The sequence below is a fragment of the Ctenopharyngodon idella genome, chromosome 3, assembly GCF_019924925.1.
Source record: "Ctenopharyngodon idella isolate HZGC_01 chromosome 3, HZGC01, whole genome shotgun sequence".
NCBI lineage: Eukaryota > Metazoa > Chordata > Actinopteri > Cypriniformes > Xenocyprididae > Ctenopharyngodon > Ctenopharyngodon idella.
The window spans coordinates 28,750,352-28,766,684 of NC_067222.1; the positions used below are offsets into that span (position 1 = coordinate 28,750,352).

The 16,333-nt window shown below is 36.8% G+C and overlaps 2 protein-coding genes across 2 annotated transcripts; one reads left to right on the forward strand and one right to left on the reverse strand.

Moving 5' to 3' along the window:
• The first annotated feature begins 706 nt into the window (after positions 1-706).
• On the forward strand, positions 707-4,806 carry cldni (claudin i). Its single transcript, XM_051886252.1, has 3 exons — positions 707-866; positions 2,180-2,312; positions 3,815-4,806. Exons 2-3 carry the CDS (start codon positions 2,181-2,183, stop codon positions 4,316-4,318), a joined length of 636 nt encoding a protein of 211 aa, XP_051742212.1. The 5' UTR covers positions 707-866; position 2,180; the 3' UTR covers positions 4,319-4,806.
• A 45-nt stretch (positions 4,807-4,851) lies between these two features.
• coro1a (coronin, actin binding protein, 1A) lies at positions 4,852-13,347 on the reverse strand. The gene is made up of 11 exons (XM_051886250.1): positions 13,144-13,347; positions 11,060-11,263; positions 8,935-9,057; positions 8,383-8,512; positions 7,900-8,081; positions 7,016-7,135; positions 6,827-6,931; positions 6,597-6,742; positions 6,445-6,502; positions 5,351-5,566; positions 4,852-5,232 (listed from the first exon to the last, which is right to left on the reverse strand). Exons 2-11 carry the CDS (start codon positions 11,255-11,257, stop codon positions 5,143-5,145), a joined length of 1,368 nt encoding a protein of 455 aa, XP_051742210.1. The 5' UTR covers positions 11,258-11,263; positions 13,144-13,347; the 3' UTR covers positions 4,852-5,142.
• Between the last annotated feature and the right edge of the window lie 2,986 nt (positions 13,348-16,333).

Consider the following 16,333-nt stretch of genomic DNA (forward strand, 5'->3'; position numbering starts at 1 on the left):
GAAAAAAAGAAACGCAATGATGAAATAAAAGTCAAATAACTGGAAAATTGAAATAATTGGTGTCATAGGATTTTTCCTTATTATATTTGTGTTGTCCAGCATCAGAATTGCATAGTGTATTACATATCAGTGCCTCATCAGTTCACAAAAAAACAGATGAAAAGATTACAGTCAGAATCTTTCTGATACCCTTCCTTCTGGCTCTTTTTTTTTTAAATGAATCCACTCTTGCCTAACCCAGCTGTGTTATTATTATTATGCGTCTCCCAATCCTGATGTTTCACAATTTAAAGCCCACCCACTCTAACTTGACAGTTTCTATTCGTCATGCGTGGTTTCATCGGTGACTGGGCAGAGCTTATGAGAAAGAGGGTATGAGGTTGTTTTTGAGATGTCATGATTGTGACGGAAGATTCAAAGGGTTTATGATTCATAGTATCAAGATGATGGACCCACATGAACACAAGTTTTCATTTGGTTGCACAGTAACGTGACGTACAGTGGGGAAAAAAATATGATCAATGAAATTAATGATATTGTATGATATTAGTGTACAAGTATGAATACCATTTTCTTTCTATTTTTTTAAGAAAAATATCAAACATGGACCTTCTCTATATAAAAATTTGAGGAAGGTTATATATAAAGCAATAAAGAAGCAGTAGAGTGAAAAAGAACAAGTCCAGTCTGGCCTTTTCCTCTTTAGCAACCCGCCTCTGTCTGATGTTGACCCCACCCATCGCATTCCTCTACAAAAGCATCCCCATCATCACAACACCTTCATTAGAGGTAACCGCTTGGTAAGGTGGGAGACTAACTTAAAGACGAAGCGAAAAGAAATTCTCTTCAAAGAGCTACAATAAAAGGTAATGTTCAAATTTTTTTATTTTTGCAGGGCTATGCAAATTATTTAAAAAGAAGGATAAATGATTTTTTAAATATATATATATATGGTTATAATTGTAAGGTTACAGCGTGGTGTCTTTGTGTATTGTGTTATGTTAAAGAAGTATTTTGAGTAAGGCCTGGCAGATATAAATGTTTAGATGGATTTTAAACTTTTTTTTTTTTTAAAAAGTATATGATATTGTTTAACATTTATCATGTTGTCTCTGTATGTAACATCATGCATAAATCATTATATTACAAAATTACTAGAAGGCGTCATATTGTGAAACCTAAGAGACAGGTGTTTCATTATGGACTATTAATATTGTTAGAATGTAACTAACATGAAAACTGGACAGCACATATGAATACATAAAACCCAAAATTTCTCAATCATTCATGATTTTAGCTCAGTTAAGAGCAGAATTATCATTGCTTAGATGGAAAGAATACAATTTTGAAGGAGCCGAACAGCATGTTAATCGCTCAGAGAGCTGTTGAATGATTCACGGTCAACTAAAAACAGCCACAATTACCGTTAGTCATTTTGCTGGTGCCCACACACCACCTGGTCACCCCTTCTAGCTCTTCACCGATCCATGGCGCTTTTTGTGTTGAGTAGGAAGATAATACAGTGCACTAGTGGACTACGGGGTCTTAACTACAGTCCACACATTCAAACGGTATAGTTTTATGAATCAGCCAAGCGCAAACCCTGAAGAGATATAAGAGAAGTTCAGTAAGATGGACATGAATAAAAAGCCACAGACATTTGGGAGCAGTTCACTAAAAAAGCTACACAATGTTTTTTTTTTTTTCCTGCATCCAAATAGAATAGAATAGAATAGAATAGAATAGAATAGAATAGAGTAGAATGAGCGGGACCTGAGATAGGTTCTAACAATCTATATCTGCTCTTAGTTACATCAGTGAACTGCCACTCCCTGAGAGCAGATATAGATTGCTAGAACCTGTTGAGACTTGAGGCTTTTGCTTCATGTTGTGGGTTTACTTAGTGATGGTGTTTTTTTTCCTCGTTAGCCTTAGGATACAAATTCTTGTACGGGCCTGTCTTAAGGGAGGAGCCATTGAATTTGTAGGAAAATACATAAACACTATAGAATATGTCTTACAAAACATACCACTTACTAATGACGCAAACAGGAAGAAGTTAAGACCTCAATCTTCACTTCTGGTTTTGCAGACTGTATATTTTTTGTCATGCCATTTTTTTTTTTTTTTTTTTTTGGTCTTTCAGTTTTAACAACATCTCCTTCACTCACTCTTTCAGAATGGGCTCCTCTGGTGTACAGATCGTGTGTGTGGCACTGGGAATTTTAGGTCTCATTGCTGCAGTCGTGACCATTGCTGTTCCAAGATGGAAAGTTTCTGCCTTTATTGGTCAGAACATTATCACTGCACAGGTAAACATTTCAGCTAAAAGAATAAAGAATATTACAAGCACAAAAAAATGTCAAGCAAAAAAATTGATAAAAAAACACCATAAAATGATCTACGGGAATATGGTATATTCTGAATTTCATGAAGCCATTATATAACGGTGTATGAGGAAGAGACTAAAATTTTCACCGTAAATGGTCTGACAGCCATGATCACGATTCATCTTAAAGGGTTAGTTCACCCGAAAATGGAAATTCTGTCATTAATTACTCATCCTCATGTCGTTCCACATCCGTAAGATCTTCGTTCATCTTCAGAACACAAATTAAGATATTTCTGATAAAATCCGATGGCTCAGTGAGGCCTCCATTGCAAGATAATTAACACTTTCAGATGCCCAGAAACATACTAAAGTTATATTTAAAACAGTTCATGTGACTACAGTGGTGCACCAAAAAAAACAAAATAACGACTTTATTCAACAGTATCTAGTGATGGGCGATTTCAAAACACTGCTTCATGAAGCTTCAAAGCTTGTTTCAAATCAGTGGTTCGAAGTGTGTATCAAACTGCCAAAGTCACGTGATTTCAGTAAACGAGGCTTCGTTGCGTCATATGTGTTTCGAAACATTTCAAAATTTCAATGGTTCACGTGGATTTGGCAGTTTGATACACATTCAGATTTTATCAAAAATATCTTAATTTGTGTTCCTTACGGGTGTGGAAAGACATGAGGGTGAGTAATTAATGACTGAATTTTCATTTTTTGGGGGGAACTAACCCTTAAAGTACATTTATATCAGTGTTGTTATTGTTAATTTAAACAATCAGAAACTGTTTTTATTATTTAAAATAAAGCTTACATAAAATAAAATATAAATATTAGATAAAAAACTTAAACGAAAATGAGAAATGTTGCTTTGGCAATTAACTGAAACAAAATAATTTTCTAAAATTAATAAAACTGAAATGAAAATAAGTAAAAGCTAAATAGAAATATTTAATTAAAAAAAAAACCTAATAAAAATGACAAAACATTACAAAATAACTAAAGTATCTAGCTAATGCAAATGTGGTGTAGCTTCATCCAGCATGTATACATATTCACAATTGTCCTTTACATTGTGTGCAACAGAAGTGAGGTATGATGTGTATTTAAATTCGGAATGAAACAGAAGTTGCGATAGTCTTTCTTTCCATACTGTGACATAGGCTATATCCGAGTGAAATGGCATCTCGAACAAGAAAAATGTAGGATGGGACATAATTTTTTCAACTGATTGGAGAGAGATGGAGTTTGATTATTACTGCACATGTAAATGTAGCCTACTTAGTGTATGGAAAACAGCGACATTCGGTTATAAATAACTCCTTTTGTGTTCCACGGAAGAAAGAAAATAATTTATTCTTTATCCTTGAAAAAGAATTGTGTAGGCCTATCTAAAAGTAACTTCCCCCAGCCAGGCTATATTTTCCATTAATAACCTGTATAAATAAACCTAAATAATTGTTTCTCTCCTCACAGGTTCAGGAGGAGGGCTTGTGGATGGAGTGTGTGGTTCAGAGTACCGGACAGCAGCAGTGTAAAGCCTACGAATCGCTGCTTATTCTGGGCTCTGACCTTCAGGCGGCTCGTGCCATGACCATCATCAGCTCTATGCTCACAGTCCTGGCCCTGCTCATTCTGTGTGCCGGAGCCGACTTCACCACCTGCATTGACAACGAAGATGTCAAACCCAAAGTGAGTCTGGTGTCCGCTATTGGGCTGATCATCGCGGGCTTGTTGCTGATCATCCCCGTCAGCTGGGCGGCTAATAATATTATACGCGATTTCAACAATCCACTGGTCCCTCAGTCTAATAAGAGAGAGCTGGGAGCGTGTATCTTCGTGGGCTGGGGAGGAGGAGTCCTGCTCATGCTGGCAGGAGGCCTGCTGTGTTGCTTCAGCAGACCCCGCTCTGGAGGATCGAGCGGAACCGCCAAATACTACAGCAATAGCGCCTCTGCACCAAGCAAGAATTATGTGTAGATAAATAAAAATGGTAGTTACAATAATTATAGCTGTAGTCTAAAATGGGTTAATGTTAGTAAGTAGTCCTTAGCAGGCTAGTTGGTATGAGGTCAAGATCTAGAAAAATGTAAATATTATTTGTTTGGAGCGTTCATAGAAAGCTTTTAATCTTTAAGCTTTTTAATGAATTAACATTATATTTACTGCTGCAATTTCTTTGTGCAACTAATAAACAATGCATTTGTGTATTAAAATTCAGGGATGGGCCAAGCTTGTGTCCAAAATACTTTCAGGTCATTATATCTGTGCCAGAAAATGTTATTTCAAAATATGCTACTGAATATTTTTGAGTTATAAGGAACTTTTTAAGAGCTTTTAAGGAAATGGGAATCTACTGCAAATACTGTACAGTTGCTACACACTTTAGATTTTTTTTGTGTGTATTTGGTCATAATCATTTCTATTGCCTTTCATGTATTTTCAATAAAACTTACTGATTTAAGACATTTGTGTGTGCAGAATGAACAATGAATTTTTGACACGTAAATAAATCTTAGTTAAAATAACACTGGCATTTATTTCAAATTCTATAAAACATATATTAAAATGGGCTTCAAACAAATCTAGTAACATTAAAACATCTTTTTAAAAAAGCTAAATCCCTGAAGAGCAAAATTTGGTCTGCAATGGACTGCAAAATAGTATCTAATGAAAACTTTTCACATAATTCTACAAATCTTCTTTCCGATATATGCACCTTTGCAATTTCATTATTTACACATCCTGTGTATGTGTAGTTTGATATTTCTTTTCAATCTCATTTTACTGGGGTCTCTCTTCAGCTACTTGCTCTCCAGTTGGCTCACTCGCTTGGTCAACTGCTCAACTATCTCTCTCAGCTCCTTCACCTCATTCTGCAAGGCCTGCACGTCCTGTATGTGAAAGAGAAATAAAGGCAGGATGAGTTTATTTGTGACAGAAACTCAGTTTTATACACAATTCACTGTGTTTGGGGTTAAATAAAATGCATTAAAAAGGCTATTCTCGTACCCCATTGTCAGATTGTCGGCTGTTCGAGGAAGAGGATGTTGTGGCCATCAAGCTCTTGATGACTTTGAACTCTTTGTTTTTGGTGGTAGCCACAAAACCGTCCTTCAAGGAGATCAGAATTGGTTCCCCATCTTTACCAGCAAACCAATCATCTGCCTCCACCGATGGCTCTGGACCAATCGTGTCAGGGTAAAGGTCCTCTTGAAACAAGTCAGACTAAAGCAAGGAAATGATAATGTTGGATTAAGACAATAAAATAAAGTCAACAGTGTGGCTTTCATACACTACCATTCAAAAATTTGGGGCTGATAAGATTTTTTATGTTTTTAAAAGACATCTTGTATGCTGACCAGGGCTGACATATTCATTTATTAAATTTAAATAAATTCAAAGCTTCACGAATCTTTTAGTTCGAATCAGTGGTTCGGAGCATGTATCAAACTGCCAAAGTCACATGATTTCAGTAAACAAGGCTTCGTTACGTCATAAGTATTTCGAAACTTTTCGAAATTTCAATGGTTCACGCTCTGAACCACTGATTCGAAACAAAAGATTCGTAAAGCTTCGAAGCTTCATGAAGCAGTGTTTTCAAATCTCCCATTACTACATATTGTTGAATAAAGTTTTTTGGGTTTTTTTGGTGCACGAAAAGTATTCTCGTCGCTTCATAACATTAAGATTGAACCACTGTAGTCACATGAACTGTTTTAAATATGTCTTTAGTAGCTTTCTGGACATTAAAAGTGTAAATTATCTTGCTGTCAATGGAGGCCTCACTTAGCCATCGGATTTCATCAAAAATATCTTAATTTGTGTTCTAAAGATGAACGAAGGTCTTACGGGTGTGGAACAACATGAGGGTGAGTACTTAATGACAGAATTTTTGGGTAAACTAACCCTTTAAATGGTCCATTTTTCTAGTTAGTTTGCAAAGTTTTAGCTGCACACTACCCACAGTCGGATTTTACATAGTGTAGCTTTAATGCATTCTTCTTGAATCAAACTATTTCTTTCAAACAAACAAACAAAAAACATACTGACCCCAAACTTTTGACAACATTTAAACTGATCTTTGACTTTAAAACCAAACTTACCTTGCGAGGCACAGTCATGACAATAGGTTCACACTTTCTCTCGTGAAGTTTATAGAACCTAAAATAAATATAAAATAATGAAGATTTTTTAATATGTTTTGTGGGACAAAGCAACCACACTATATGCACTGGTGAAAGCTGGGTGTGTTTACCTTGCAATCTCACACTTGTTGACTTCCAGACCTCTCTTAGGCATGTAGCCCATGCCCTTCTGACTCTCTTTACTGCTGTACATGGAGAGATAGTGGACGTATGGAGCCTCGTCTGTCACCTCAAAGTACCTGATGCTGCTGTCACCCTGTTAAACCATATACACTGTTTAACATACAACTTCATGAACAAATAACTCTACATGATCATAAAACTTGTGTTAGTTCCTTGCCTTGCCACAAAGGTAGACTACACCAGTGTCAGGGTCAAAGAAAGGTAAGAGCACTCCACTGCTGGTGTCCAGCTCCTGCAGGGTCAAGGGCTCACCAAAGTTGTTCTGCAACCACAAACAACACACTTTTGTGAGTCACTTGATTGTAAAACTGAAAAAAAGAGCTTCTAATTAACATGATGTACTCACAGGATCCCACAGTGCCACCTGCCTCTCACTCATGCGGCTGAAACCAGTGGTCAGGATCTTGCCTTCAGACACAAACACAGCTCTGATTGGCCTGGAACCTTCATGAGCCTTGTCCTTCTCCTGAAACACACATATACACAGAGAGAGGTCACATGAGCAGTAAATAAGGTGTAAGAAAGAGACGAATAAGCTATAGAATATAAAATAAAGGCATATTTTGAGTTAAATTTATTTAGTTAATTATTTTAAATCCATTCACTGAATGTAAAATCATAAAAGACCAAAATGCAGTCAATTTTCAAGGGCGAAATCTAAGTAATTTCAAAAGGAATTGATGTAATCGGGAATTTTGCACGATGCAGATTTCGCAACAGGTTCAAGTTGGTTACAAGGATTCACCATGTTGGCAAACAGAAACCTGTTTGGTTTGAAAGCAACTTCCATGTGAGCTGTGATTGCTAAATTACTAAAATAGACAATGAACCTTTTTGTCTGCAAAATGTTGCTAAAGTGATAGAAAAATTAACACTTAAAAGATTTCCTGTTATTTACTATGGCTTTAAATTTTCAGTATTATGTGCTCCATCTCAAGTTTGCTGAATACTTGCATTAACATTTAAAAAAAAACACTGATGAAATGTTTTAAAATGGCATCAAAACTACATGAAACTCTACAACCAACTGATCTTTTTAAGTACAGCAACAAATGCATCCTAACAGCACAAGACAACTTACAAGATGTGACAACAAAATCAATGTGGCGAACGGTAAACAATGCAAATATATTACTTATTTATCCCCTATGCATTATTATTTTATTTTTGTTTTAGCATTATTCACTTTGGTTAGCATAATCATATTTTACATTGAAGGCATGCACGCACAGAGATGACGGAGCCCTTGCGGGGGTCGAACACTCGTAGTTTCTTGTCCTTGCAGGCAGTAAGGATCTGAGAGCCGTTTCTGTTCCAGCAGGCGCTGTAGATCAGATCAGTGTGCACTGAGTCAATGCGCACCACTGCCTCTCCACGAGCCACATTCCACAGGATGACCACGTTATCGCAGCCTGCAGACGGAAACCAAGAGAGAAAGAAAGAGAGAGAGGGAGGGCGAAAGGTAAATCAAGTGTATAGGGGAAGAAAGGAGGTTGAGGTGGAAGACAGACAGAAGAGGAAGCAAAAATGTCAAAGATGTGTGTAAAGAAGTGTTTGTGAAGAATCAGCAGAGGGCGCTATCATTCCATTTCAGCTTTAAAAGTGGCATCCTTGCATGAATGTGTGCTTAGCCGTGCATACATAGATTAAGTAGCTCAAGACTGTATATAAATGCGCTTTTGTCTGTTGGGTGGATGTCTGATGTTGGTTTACCTGCACTCATTAGCACATTGTGGGCAGTGGGGTGCCAGCTGAGTATGCCCACACGTTTAGAGTGCCCGTCCAGCTTCACAACGGGGTCCTTCAGGGGCGATATGAGACCTCCATCTGGAATCTCCCAGATCTATTACATAACAACATTGACCTTATGTTATAATAAGTAGTGTGAGTTAGAGTTAAAAGACTGAACGTGTTTTTTTGTCTATGAAAAGTACCGGTACACATGAGCATTATTTAATGTTTATTAGGATTGATATAGGCATTGTTGTTCCATTTTCATTCATAATGTTCACCCTTTAAACCGATATATATTTTCATATGGCATCATCCAGTATTATGTAGCAAGCTTAGAATGAGCTATTTTATATACATAATATTATTACTTAAGTTAAATAATTTTATTATTCATTAATTTATTAGATATTTATGATAATCAGTAGATGTGGATGGCACTGGTCCAATAATTATGGATTATATTAGCGTTTTCACACAAGAACTTATTAAATGTTTTAAATGTCATTTGATCATTTGGCTCAAGTCACTCACCATGACACTACAGTCTTCAGAGCCACTGGCAATGATGTTGTCATTATGTGGGCAGAATTCAATGTCCAATACGGGTCCCGTGTGACCGCAGACAGTGGGTTGGGACATGTCGATGCGACCCGTCTAAAACACAAATCAGAGACCCCAAAGGGACAAATGGGTTACTATTAGGTAAACCTTGGTATGAAGGAGTGGAAACATTAACGTACACAAATAGACCCATGTACAAGTCCTTCAAATGACTAAACATAGAATATGAAGTCTTTGAAACTTTGACAAACAGAGCAGAAAAAGAGCAGGAGAGATCTCAGACAGAGGAGGAGGGCTGTGTCAGCTGATCTCAATTTTACAGCTATGCCTTCAATTACGCCTAATAACTACTAACCCGTTTAGAGAGGACAGCACCATGCAGGAGTTCCCATCATGCACACGGAGAGCACATTCACTCTGCAAAAATCTTATTGTTAAATGTGAGTGTTGTGTGCAAGTCCATAAACAAGAATAGGCTATAAATTATGACTCTCTCACAGGGGCTGCAGTTAGTAAAAAAAACATGAAAATTCTTGAAAAATGTTGTTATTGTTAACTTAATCTAAATAAAGCTGAAAATATTAATATTATTAGATGAAAAAGCTCAACTTAAAAACCTTAACTGAAAATTAGAAATGTGGCCTTGGCAGCTTACTGAAAGAAAAGACTAAAGTACTAAAAGTACTAAAATGACTAAAACCTGAAACTGAAATAAAATAAATTAAAGCTAAATAATAATTAAATAATTTAAAAAAAAAAACTAATATAAATGACAAAAGCACAAAAAACTAAACTTAAGATGAAGTGAACATCTAAAAATAATATACAATTCAAAATATTAATAGATACTATACTAACATGCAGTGTTACTGATACTATTTATTATGTCATTAATATTACTGAATAACACTAAAATAACACTGGACTAAAGATGATTTAATTATTGTCAGAGGAAGTGACTGGTTAAGTTCAAATAACAACAAATTCATCTATTCCTAAAGAATATAACTCCTGGTACAATGGGGTCCAAAACTCTGAAAACGCTAGATTAATATTTAATTTAATAAAAAATATTAATTAAATTATCGGCATGAACTGAAAAAAAAAAAAAGTGAATTTCATATTATTTCCCCTTTAATGGCATGTGTGAATTTCAATAGTGTGTACAAAAGCTGATGATCATGTTATCAGTCTCAAAACTGAGCTTTCAAATGTTCCTCCACCCAAACAAAATGAAAGGGCTTGACTCGGATTCTTGTGTTCATTGGGAAACAATGGCTGCCATTGAGCAAAGCACCGAGTGTAAGATGCACAGCAGATTGAATATGACAGAACTCACATTCATTCTCTAGTATAGGACCCAGAAGTGCAGACAGAGAAACATATAGAAACAGAGGACCTGAGATGATGGACTGAGAAGAAAAAAAGCATGAAATGACACATGAAATAAACTCAACAAGAACAAAAAGAGGAAGACAAAAAATAGTTTCTACCATATTTCTGTTTTTGAAAATATCAGAAAGCTTTATGAAGTAAAAACTACATATTCAAATTTTTAACCAAGCTGATCACTTGAAAAAAGTAGGCACATCAAGCGCCTAAGTGGCAGCTGTCCTTTTCTCATAGTTTTTGTCACTCACTCAATCTGCAAGCTGTCACCACATCCTGTGCAGGGTAGACAGCAGCGCACTCCAAATATGGCAAAAACAAGATGCAAGAGAGCAGAAAGAGAAGAGATGCTAGGTCTGGTGACACGTACATACGAAACTCAACCTTGAACTTCCTTATTTAGACAAACGCTGCATTACATATCTAAAGTTCAAAATTCAAAGACCTCAGAAGATCATTTGAAACAGGTAATGGGTTAAAACGACAGTTGAACCTAAAACTATCAAGCCCTAATTCAGTCCAACTAACTTAATATCGTAATACTGGCATTTCTATATATATATATAAATATATATATATATATATATGTGTGTGTGTGTGTGTGTGTGTGTGTGTGTGGCAATATATATACCCACTGCCCATAAATATGAACACTGCAATTAATTTGGAATTTAATTTCAGCTTAATGAGTGCTATCTGTATGCACCTTGCTCAGGGGCAAGACAATAAAAGCTCCTCCACCACTGGCATCCACAATCATGGCCACAAACTTGGGGTTGACGGAGCAGAAGTTGCTGTCCCAGGTCATCTGGGAGATCCTGATGTCATCATAGCACTGGTCTGCCTTCACCGCCTGGCCAAAGACGTGACGGAATTTACTGGTCCTGACCACCTTCCTAGACATGATGACCTGAGGAGGAGGAGACACAGGAATGGAGAGAGAAAACACATCTATATGAGAAACAACTGGAAAAGTAAACTAAATATGGTGGTTTTCGTCATTACTTTCAAACATTCCAGTAGAGCATGCTGCTAGCAATGCTAAGGTTGTGGGTTTAATTCACAGGGAATGCATGAACTGATGAATTGTATACCTTTGTTGCTTTAGATAAAAGTGTCTGCCATATGTGAAATGTATGTCAATTATGTTTCCACCCATTTAGTTGCAAGTTTTCTTCTTGTGGGTTGAAAAATGTCTTAATCTTAATATAGGATACGTGGTTATGTATTCATTAAAGGAAGCTGTTTTTTGAGGTATTTCTGTATTCGTGATTTGTGGTGAAAATGGCTGACTCCAATTCCTGCTTTTAATGGTGATCTTAATACTTTGCTGGGGTTAATATGTTTGCACACACGTTGTACTGGTTTAATAACTAAATTGTTTTGAATTTGAATGAATTCCTGTAAATGAGTATTTGACGGGGGTTTTTTTTCATCTGTCTATGTTTAAAACGGTATGTAGGCAATAAGCCCCAAGAAAGAGGAAGGAAAGAGGAAACTAGCAAGAAGTTACTGAGAAGAAAATGCTCTTGCTACTTCTCCAAGTCTGATGCCACGTTGTCTGCAGGTTTTTAGTAATAGCGCACTTTGCTGTATACCCTCTTTTCATCTATCTCTCTCTTCCTGTTGCCATTTTTCCTTTCTCATCACTATATCAAACGCAGTCTCGTGCATATGCTTAATTAGTTGACTAACAAATGTCACTCTCCTTTGCAATGCATCACTGAAGCCCTGTATTCTCACAGAACTCAGTAAACGGAAAAATGAAAGATGCAAAAGAAAGTGAGCATTAGATTGACTGAGAAAGGAAACTTGTAACTGGACTAACACCGCAGCAACTGTGGGAACGCAGGAGATGTTCAGAACTTCAGTTACACCACATCCTTTCACACAAACACGCTGCTTTGGAAAGACTGTGCAAATGTTTCCATTCATTTCAATTCTCACAATAATTGAAGTGAATGACACAGTGCAAAACTTATCAGTGCAGGTTGTAACTAGTTTTTACATAAAGGTTTTTTTTTTCTTCTTTGGAACACAAATGAATATTTTAGGCATAACTTGAGGGACTGACACCTCTTGGTCACCGTTCATTAATCGTTTTTATCGAAAGTTAATCCTGACTGAGACTGTCCTTCAGCCAAACATCTCTTTGATCTGATCAGCGGAACAAAGAAAATCATGCAGGTTTGGAACGACATGAAGGTAAATTGTGACAGAAATCTCTTTTTGGGGGGGTAACTATCCCTTTAAGGGTTAAAAAATATATATTATTTTGAAAAATGTAAACATTTTTATAGTACTTTATTCTTTATCTGTCTTTATCTATTTCTTCCTAGTCATGTTGAGCAAACTACACTATTCTATGCAAATATCTGTGAGAATGAGTGAAGAACTCAGTCATATCAGTTTCACCTTTATCTGGAAATACTGTTTAGTTCTCTTACAAAACTTCCTCAAATGTTTAACCGTGCCTTTCCACAGTTCAGTAAGGCACAGACACATTTAGCAATGGAAATTCTCGTGGAAACAACATTAAGGAGCAGTACTAAAGCGAGTAAAATGACTGAATGTATTAGGAACGATCCGCAGATTAGGGCTGCGTCTCAAATCCGACTTATCTAAACAACATTTTAGGCCGTATAGGAGCGTTTAGGCGCGCCCAACATGCTGTCTAGATAGTCAGCTTACTAGGTTTTGAAAGGCGGGCAAAGATGCAAAGTTATGCACGGTTACCAAAAACACCGGACAGGAGCACAACACACAATATGATGGGACGGGGCACTGTACCTGAGAACTGTGGCTGGGGAGGGACTCTGGCTCCTGAGGCGAGAGGATGAAGCGCTGGGCTCGTTTGACAGATGGAGGGAAGCGGATGAATGCCAGCAGTTATGACCAGATCTCACTCTAAATCATGGAGGAAGTGAGAGTTTAAGATGTAGATGAGAATGGGAGGTGTCCTCGCTTTATGTTTCCTTTTAAAGTGATTTACGTTGCATAAAGCTGAACCCCGCTTGATCTCACACCGTATCGTGGTCATAGCAACACAAACGTGACGTGCGCTGGCATAAAGTTTGCGGTTTTGTCGACATGTTTTATGAATGTTTATCTCTTTATCGAAACTACACTTTGTTTTCTAACAATAGGCAACTAAAAGCCAAAGGAGTTAAATGCAGCAGTAAAGTAAATGCCCTTTTTAAAAACATTTGCATGCACCATATTTCCGCAATTCTGCAATGTACAAATAAAACTTTGGTAACTAAGCCACAAATTTTGTCATCCAAAATAAATAAATAAATGAATGTTGCGAAAGCTTCTTGCACCGGTTGAAAGAGATCCACTTGTTTTGCACTGTTTTTACAGCATAGCCTAGTTTGGTTGAAACTTCATTAGTTTATCATCTATAACCTTACTCTAAAATCCCTATGTGGGTCACAAATGACTTTTAAAATTTACTTTCTATAAATAGAAAGTCTAATAAGAAGTAATAAATATTTTTTTTAATTTCTTTTAGAGAACAGATGTTTTCATGTCTGTAAATGTTGGCAACATTACAGTCAAACCAAAAATTATTTTTTGATATATTTTAGTGGGTGCAGGACACTATAGTTCATTTATGTAAGTGAGGATAGGAAAATAAAGTAAACTGTGACATATTATACCCAAAAATTATTCATACAGTGAACTACCAGTAAAACTGATAAAAATTTGGAATTATTCAGTCACTTTGACCTGACCATGTTTTGCTCAAGTGTTATCTGACATAATTAAGATTAATTTTTTTCTGACACAGTTTAACTCTGAGATCTTGTCATATTTTATTACCATTTTTTTAAACTATAGTGAATAAACTGAATTGATGAATGAAAGGTTCAAGGTGTCTGAATAAATTTTGGTTTGACTGTTTATCATGTGCACGTTGATTTATATTTAGTAAGAAAGTAAACTGGCACTGGCATTATGTATTTTGCACAGTAATACAGCATTTAGCATTATCATCAGAGCTGGGGTAGATTACTTATGAATTGCATGACAAAATTTGTAATCAGTAATATAATCTCTTAGATTACACATTTTTGGTAACGTAATCTGACTGCTTTTGGATTACATTTAGATTACTTTTGTGCTAACCCTTATTTGATGTCACACAGATTGTAGGATAATCTTGTACTATTTTGACAGATACAAAGAAAATATATAATCCAAAAAATATATTCTTCACCAACAAGAGCCTCAACAGATTCTTTTTAAAGTGCAATGTATGGACAGTTAATACTTCAAAATACTAACACTAATGTACCTGTTAGTGTTTGCTGATAGTTACACTGAATAAAACAAAATCACATCTTATGATTTTAAACCATATTTACTTAAAATTAAGTAAATTTAGAAAACAGTAACATTACAAAAACAAATATTCTTGTTGTTGCTGATTTCTGTGCACGATTCCACACCCCTCCCCCTCACCGCCGGAAAAACTCGAAGAATCATGAACGTATATAAGCGGCAGGTTTATTACGAAAAAAATAAACGTTAAAAAAATTAAAAATTAGGAGAATCAATGAATTGTGAACAACTTACTGCCATTGTGTAAATAATATGTAATCCATAAAAAAGTAACTGTAGTCTGATTACGAGTATTTTAAAAAGTAGTTTACTTTAACTACAAGTACTTGATTTTTGGAATCTGATTACATAATCCAGATTACATGTAATCCGTTACTACCCAGCTCTGATTATCATGTAGTATTGTGACTGAGTAGTGTTATAAAATAATATGCATCTGATTACAGTATCTCACAGAAGTGAGTACACTCCTCGCATATTTGTAAATATTTTATTTTATCTTTTCATGTGACAACACTGAAGAAATGACACTTTGCTACAAAGTAGTGAGTGTACAGCTTGTATAACAGTGTAAATTTGCTGTCCCCTCAAAATAACTCAACACACAGCCATTAATGTCTAAACCGCTGGCCACAAAAGTGAGTACACCCCTAAGTAAAAATGTCCAAATTGGGCCCAATTAGCCATTTTCTCTCCCTGGTGTCATGTGACTCGTTAGTGTTACAAGGTCTCAGGTGTGAATGGGGAGCAGGTGTGTTAAATTTGGTGTTGTCGCTCTCACTCTCTCATACTGGTCACTGGAAGTTCAACATGGCACCTCATGGCAAAGAACTCTCTGAGGATCTGAATAAAAGAATTGTTGCTCTACATAAAGATGGCGTAGGCTATAAGAAGATTGCCAAGACCCTGAAACTGAGCTGCAGCACGGTGGCCAAGACCATACAGCGGTTTAACAGGACAGGTTCCACTCAGAACAGGCCTCGCCATGGTCGACCAAAGAAGTTGATTGCACATGCTCAGCGTCATATCCAGAGGTTGTGTTTGGGAAATAGACGTATGAGTGCTGCCAGCATTGCTGCAGAGGTTGAAGGGGTGGGGGTCAGCCTGTCAGTGCTCAGACCATACGCCGCACACTGCATCAAATTGGTCTGCATGGCTGTCGTCCCAGAAGGAAGCCTCTTCTAAAGATGATGCACAAGAAAGCCCGCAAACAGATTGCTGAAGACAAGCAGATTAAGGACATGGATTACTGGAACCATGTACTGTGATCTGATGAGACCAAGATAAACTTATTTGGTTCAGATGGTGTCAAGTGTGTGTAGCGGCAACCAGGTGAGGAGTACAAAGACAAGTGTGTCTTGCCTACAGTCAACATGGTGGTGGGAGTGTCATGGTCTGGGGCTGCATGAGTGCTGCCGGCACTTGGGAGCTATAGTATATTGAGGAAACCATGAATGCCAACATGTACTGTGACATACTGAAGAAGAGCATGATCCCCTCCCTTCAGAGACTGGGCCGCAGGGCATTATTCCAACATGATAACGAACCCAAACACACCTCCAAGACGACCACTGCCTTGCTAAAGAAGCTGAGGGTACCTAAACCTTATTGAGCATCTGTGGGGCATCCTCAA

Bases quoted from the DNA above. Each gene is read 5' to 3' on its own strand.
- cldni (XM_051886252.1), top strand. From the start codon at position 2,181: ATGGGCTCCTCTGGTGTACAGATCGTGTGTGTGGCACTGGGAATTTTA. The intron at 2,313-3,814 runs GTAAACATTTCA...CTCTCCTCACAG, and splicing joins AGAACATTATCACTGCACAG to GTTCAGGAGGAGGGCTTGTG.
- coro1a (XM_051886250.1), bottom strand. From the start codon at position 11,257: ATGTCTAGGAAGGTGGTCAGGACCAGTAAATTCCGTCACGTCTTTGGC. The intron at 8,513-8,934 runs GTGAGTGACTTG...GTTATGTAATAG, and splicing joins CTGAAGACTGTAGTGTCATG to ATCTGGGAGATTCCAGATGG. The intron at 5,233-5,350 runs GTACGAGAATAG...TTTCACATACAG, and splicing joins GCCGACAATCTGACAATGGG to GACGTGCAGGCCTTGCAGAA.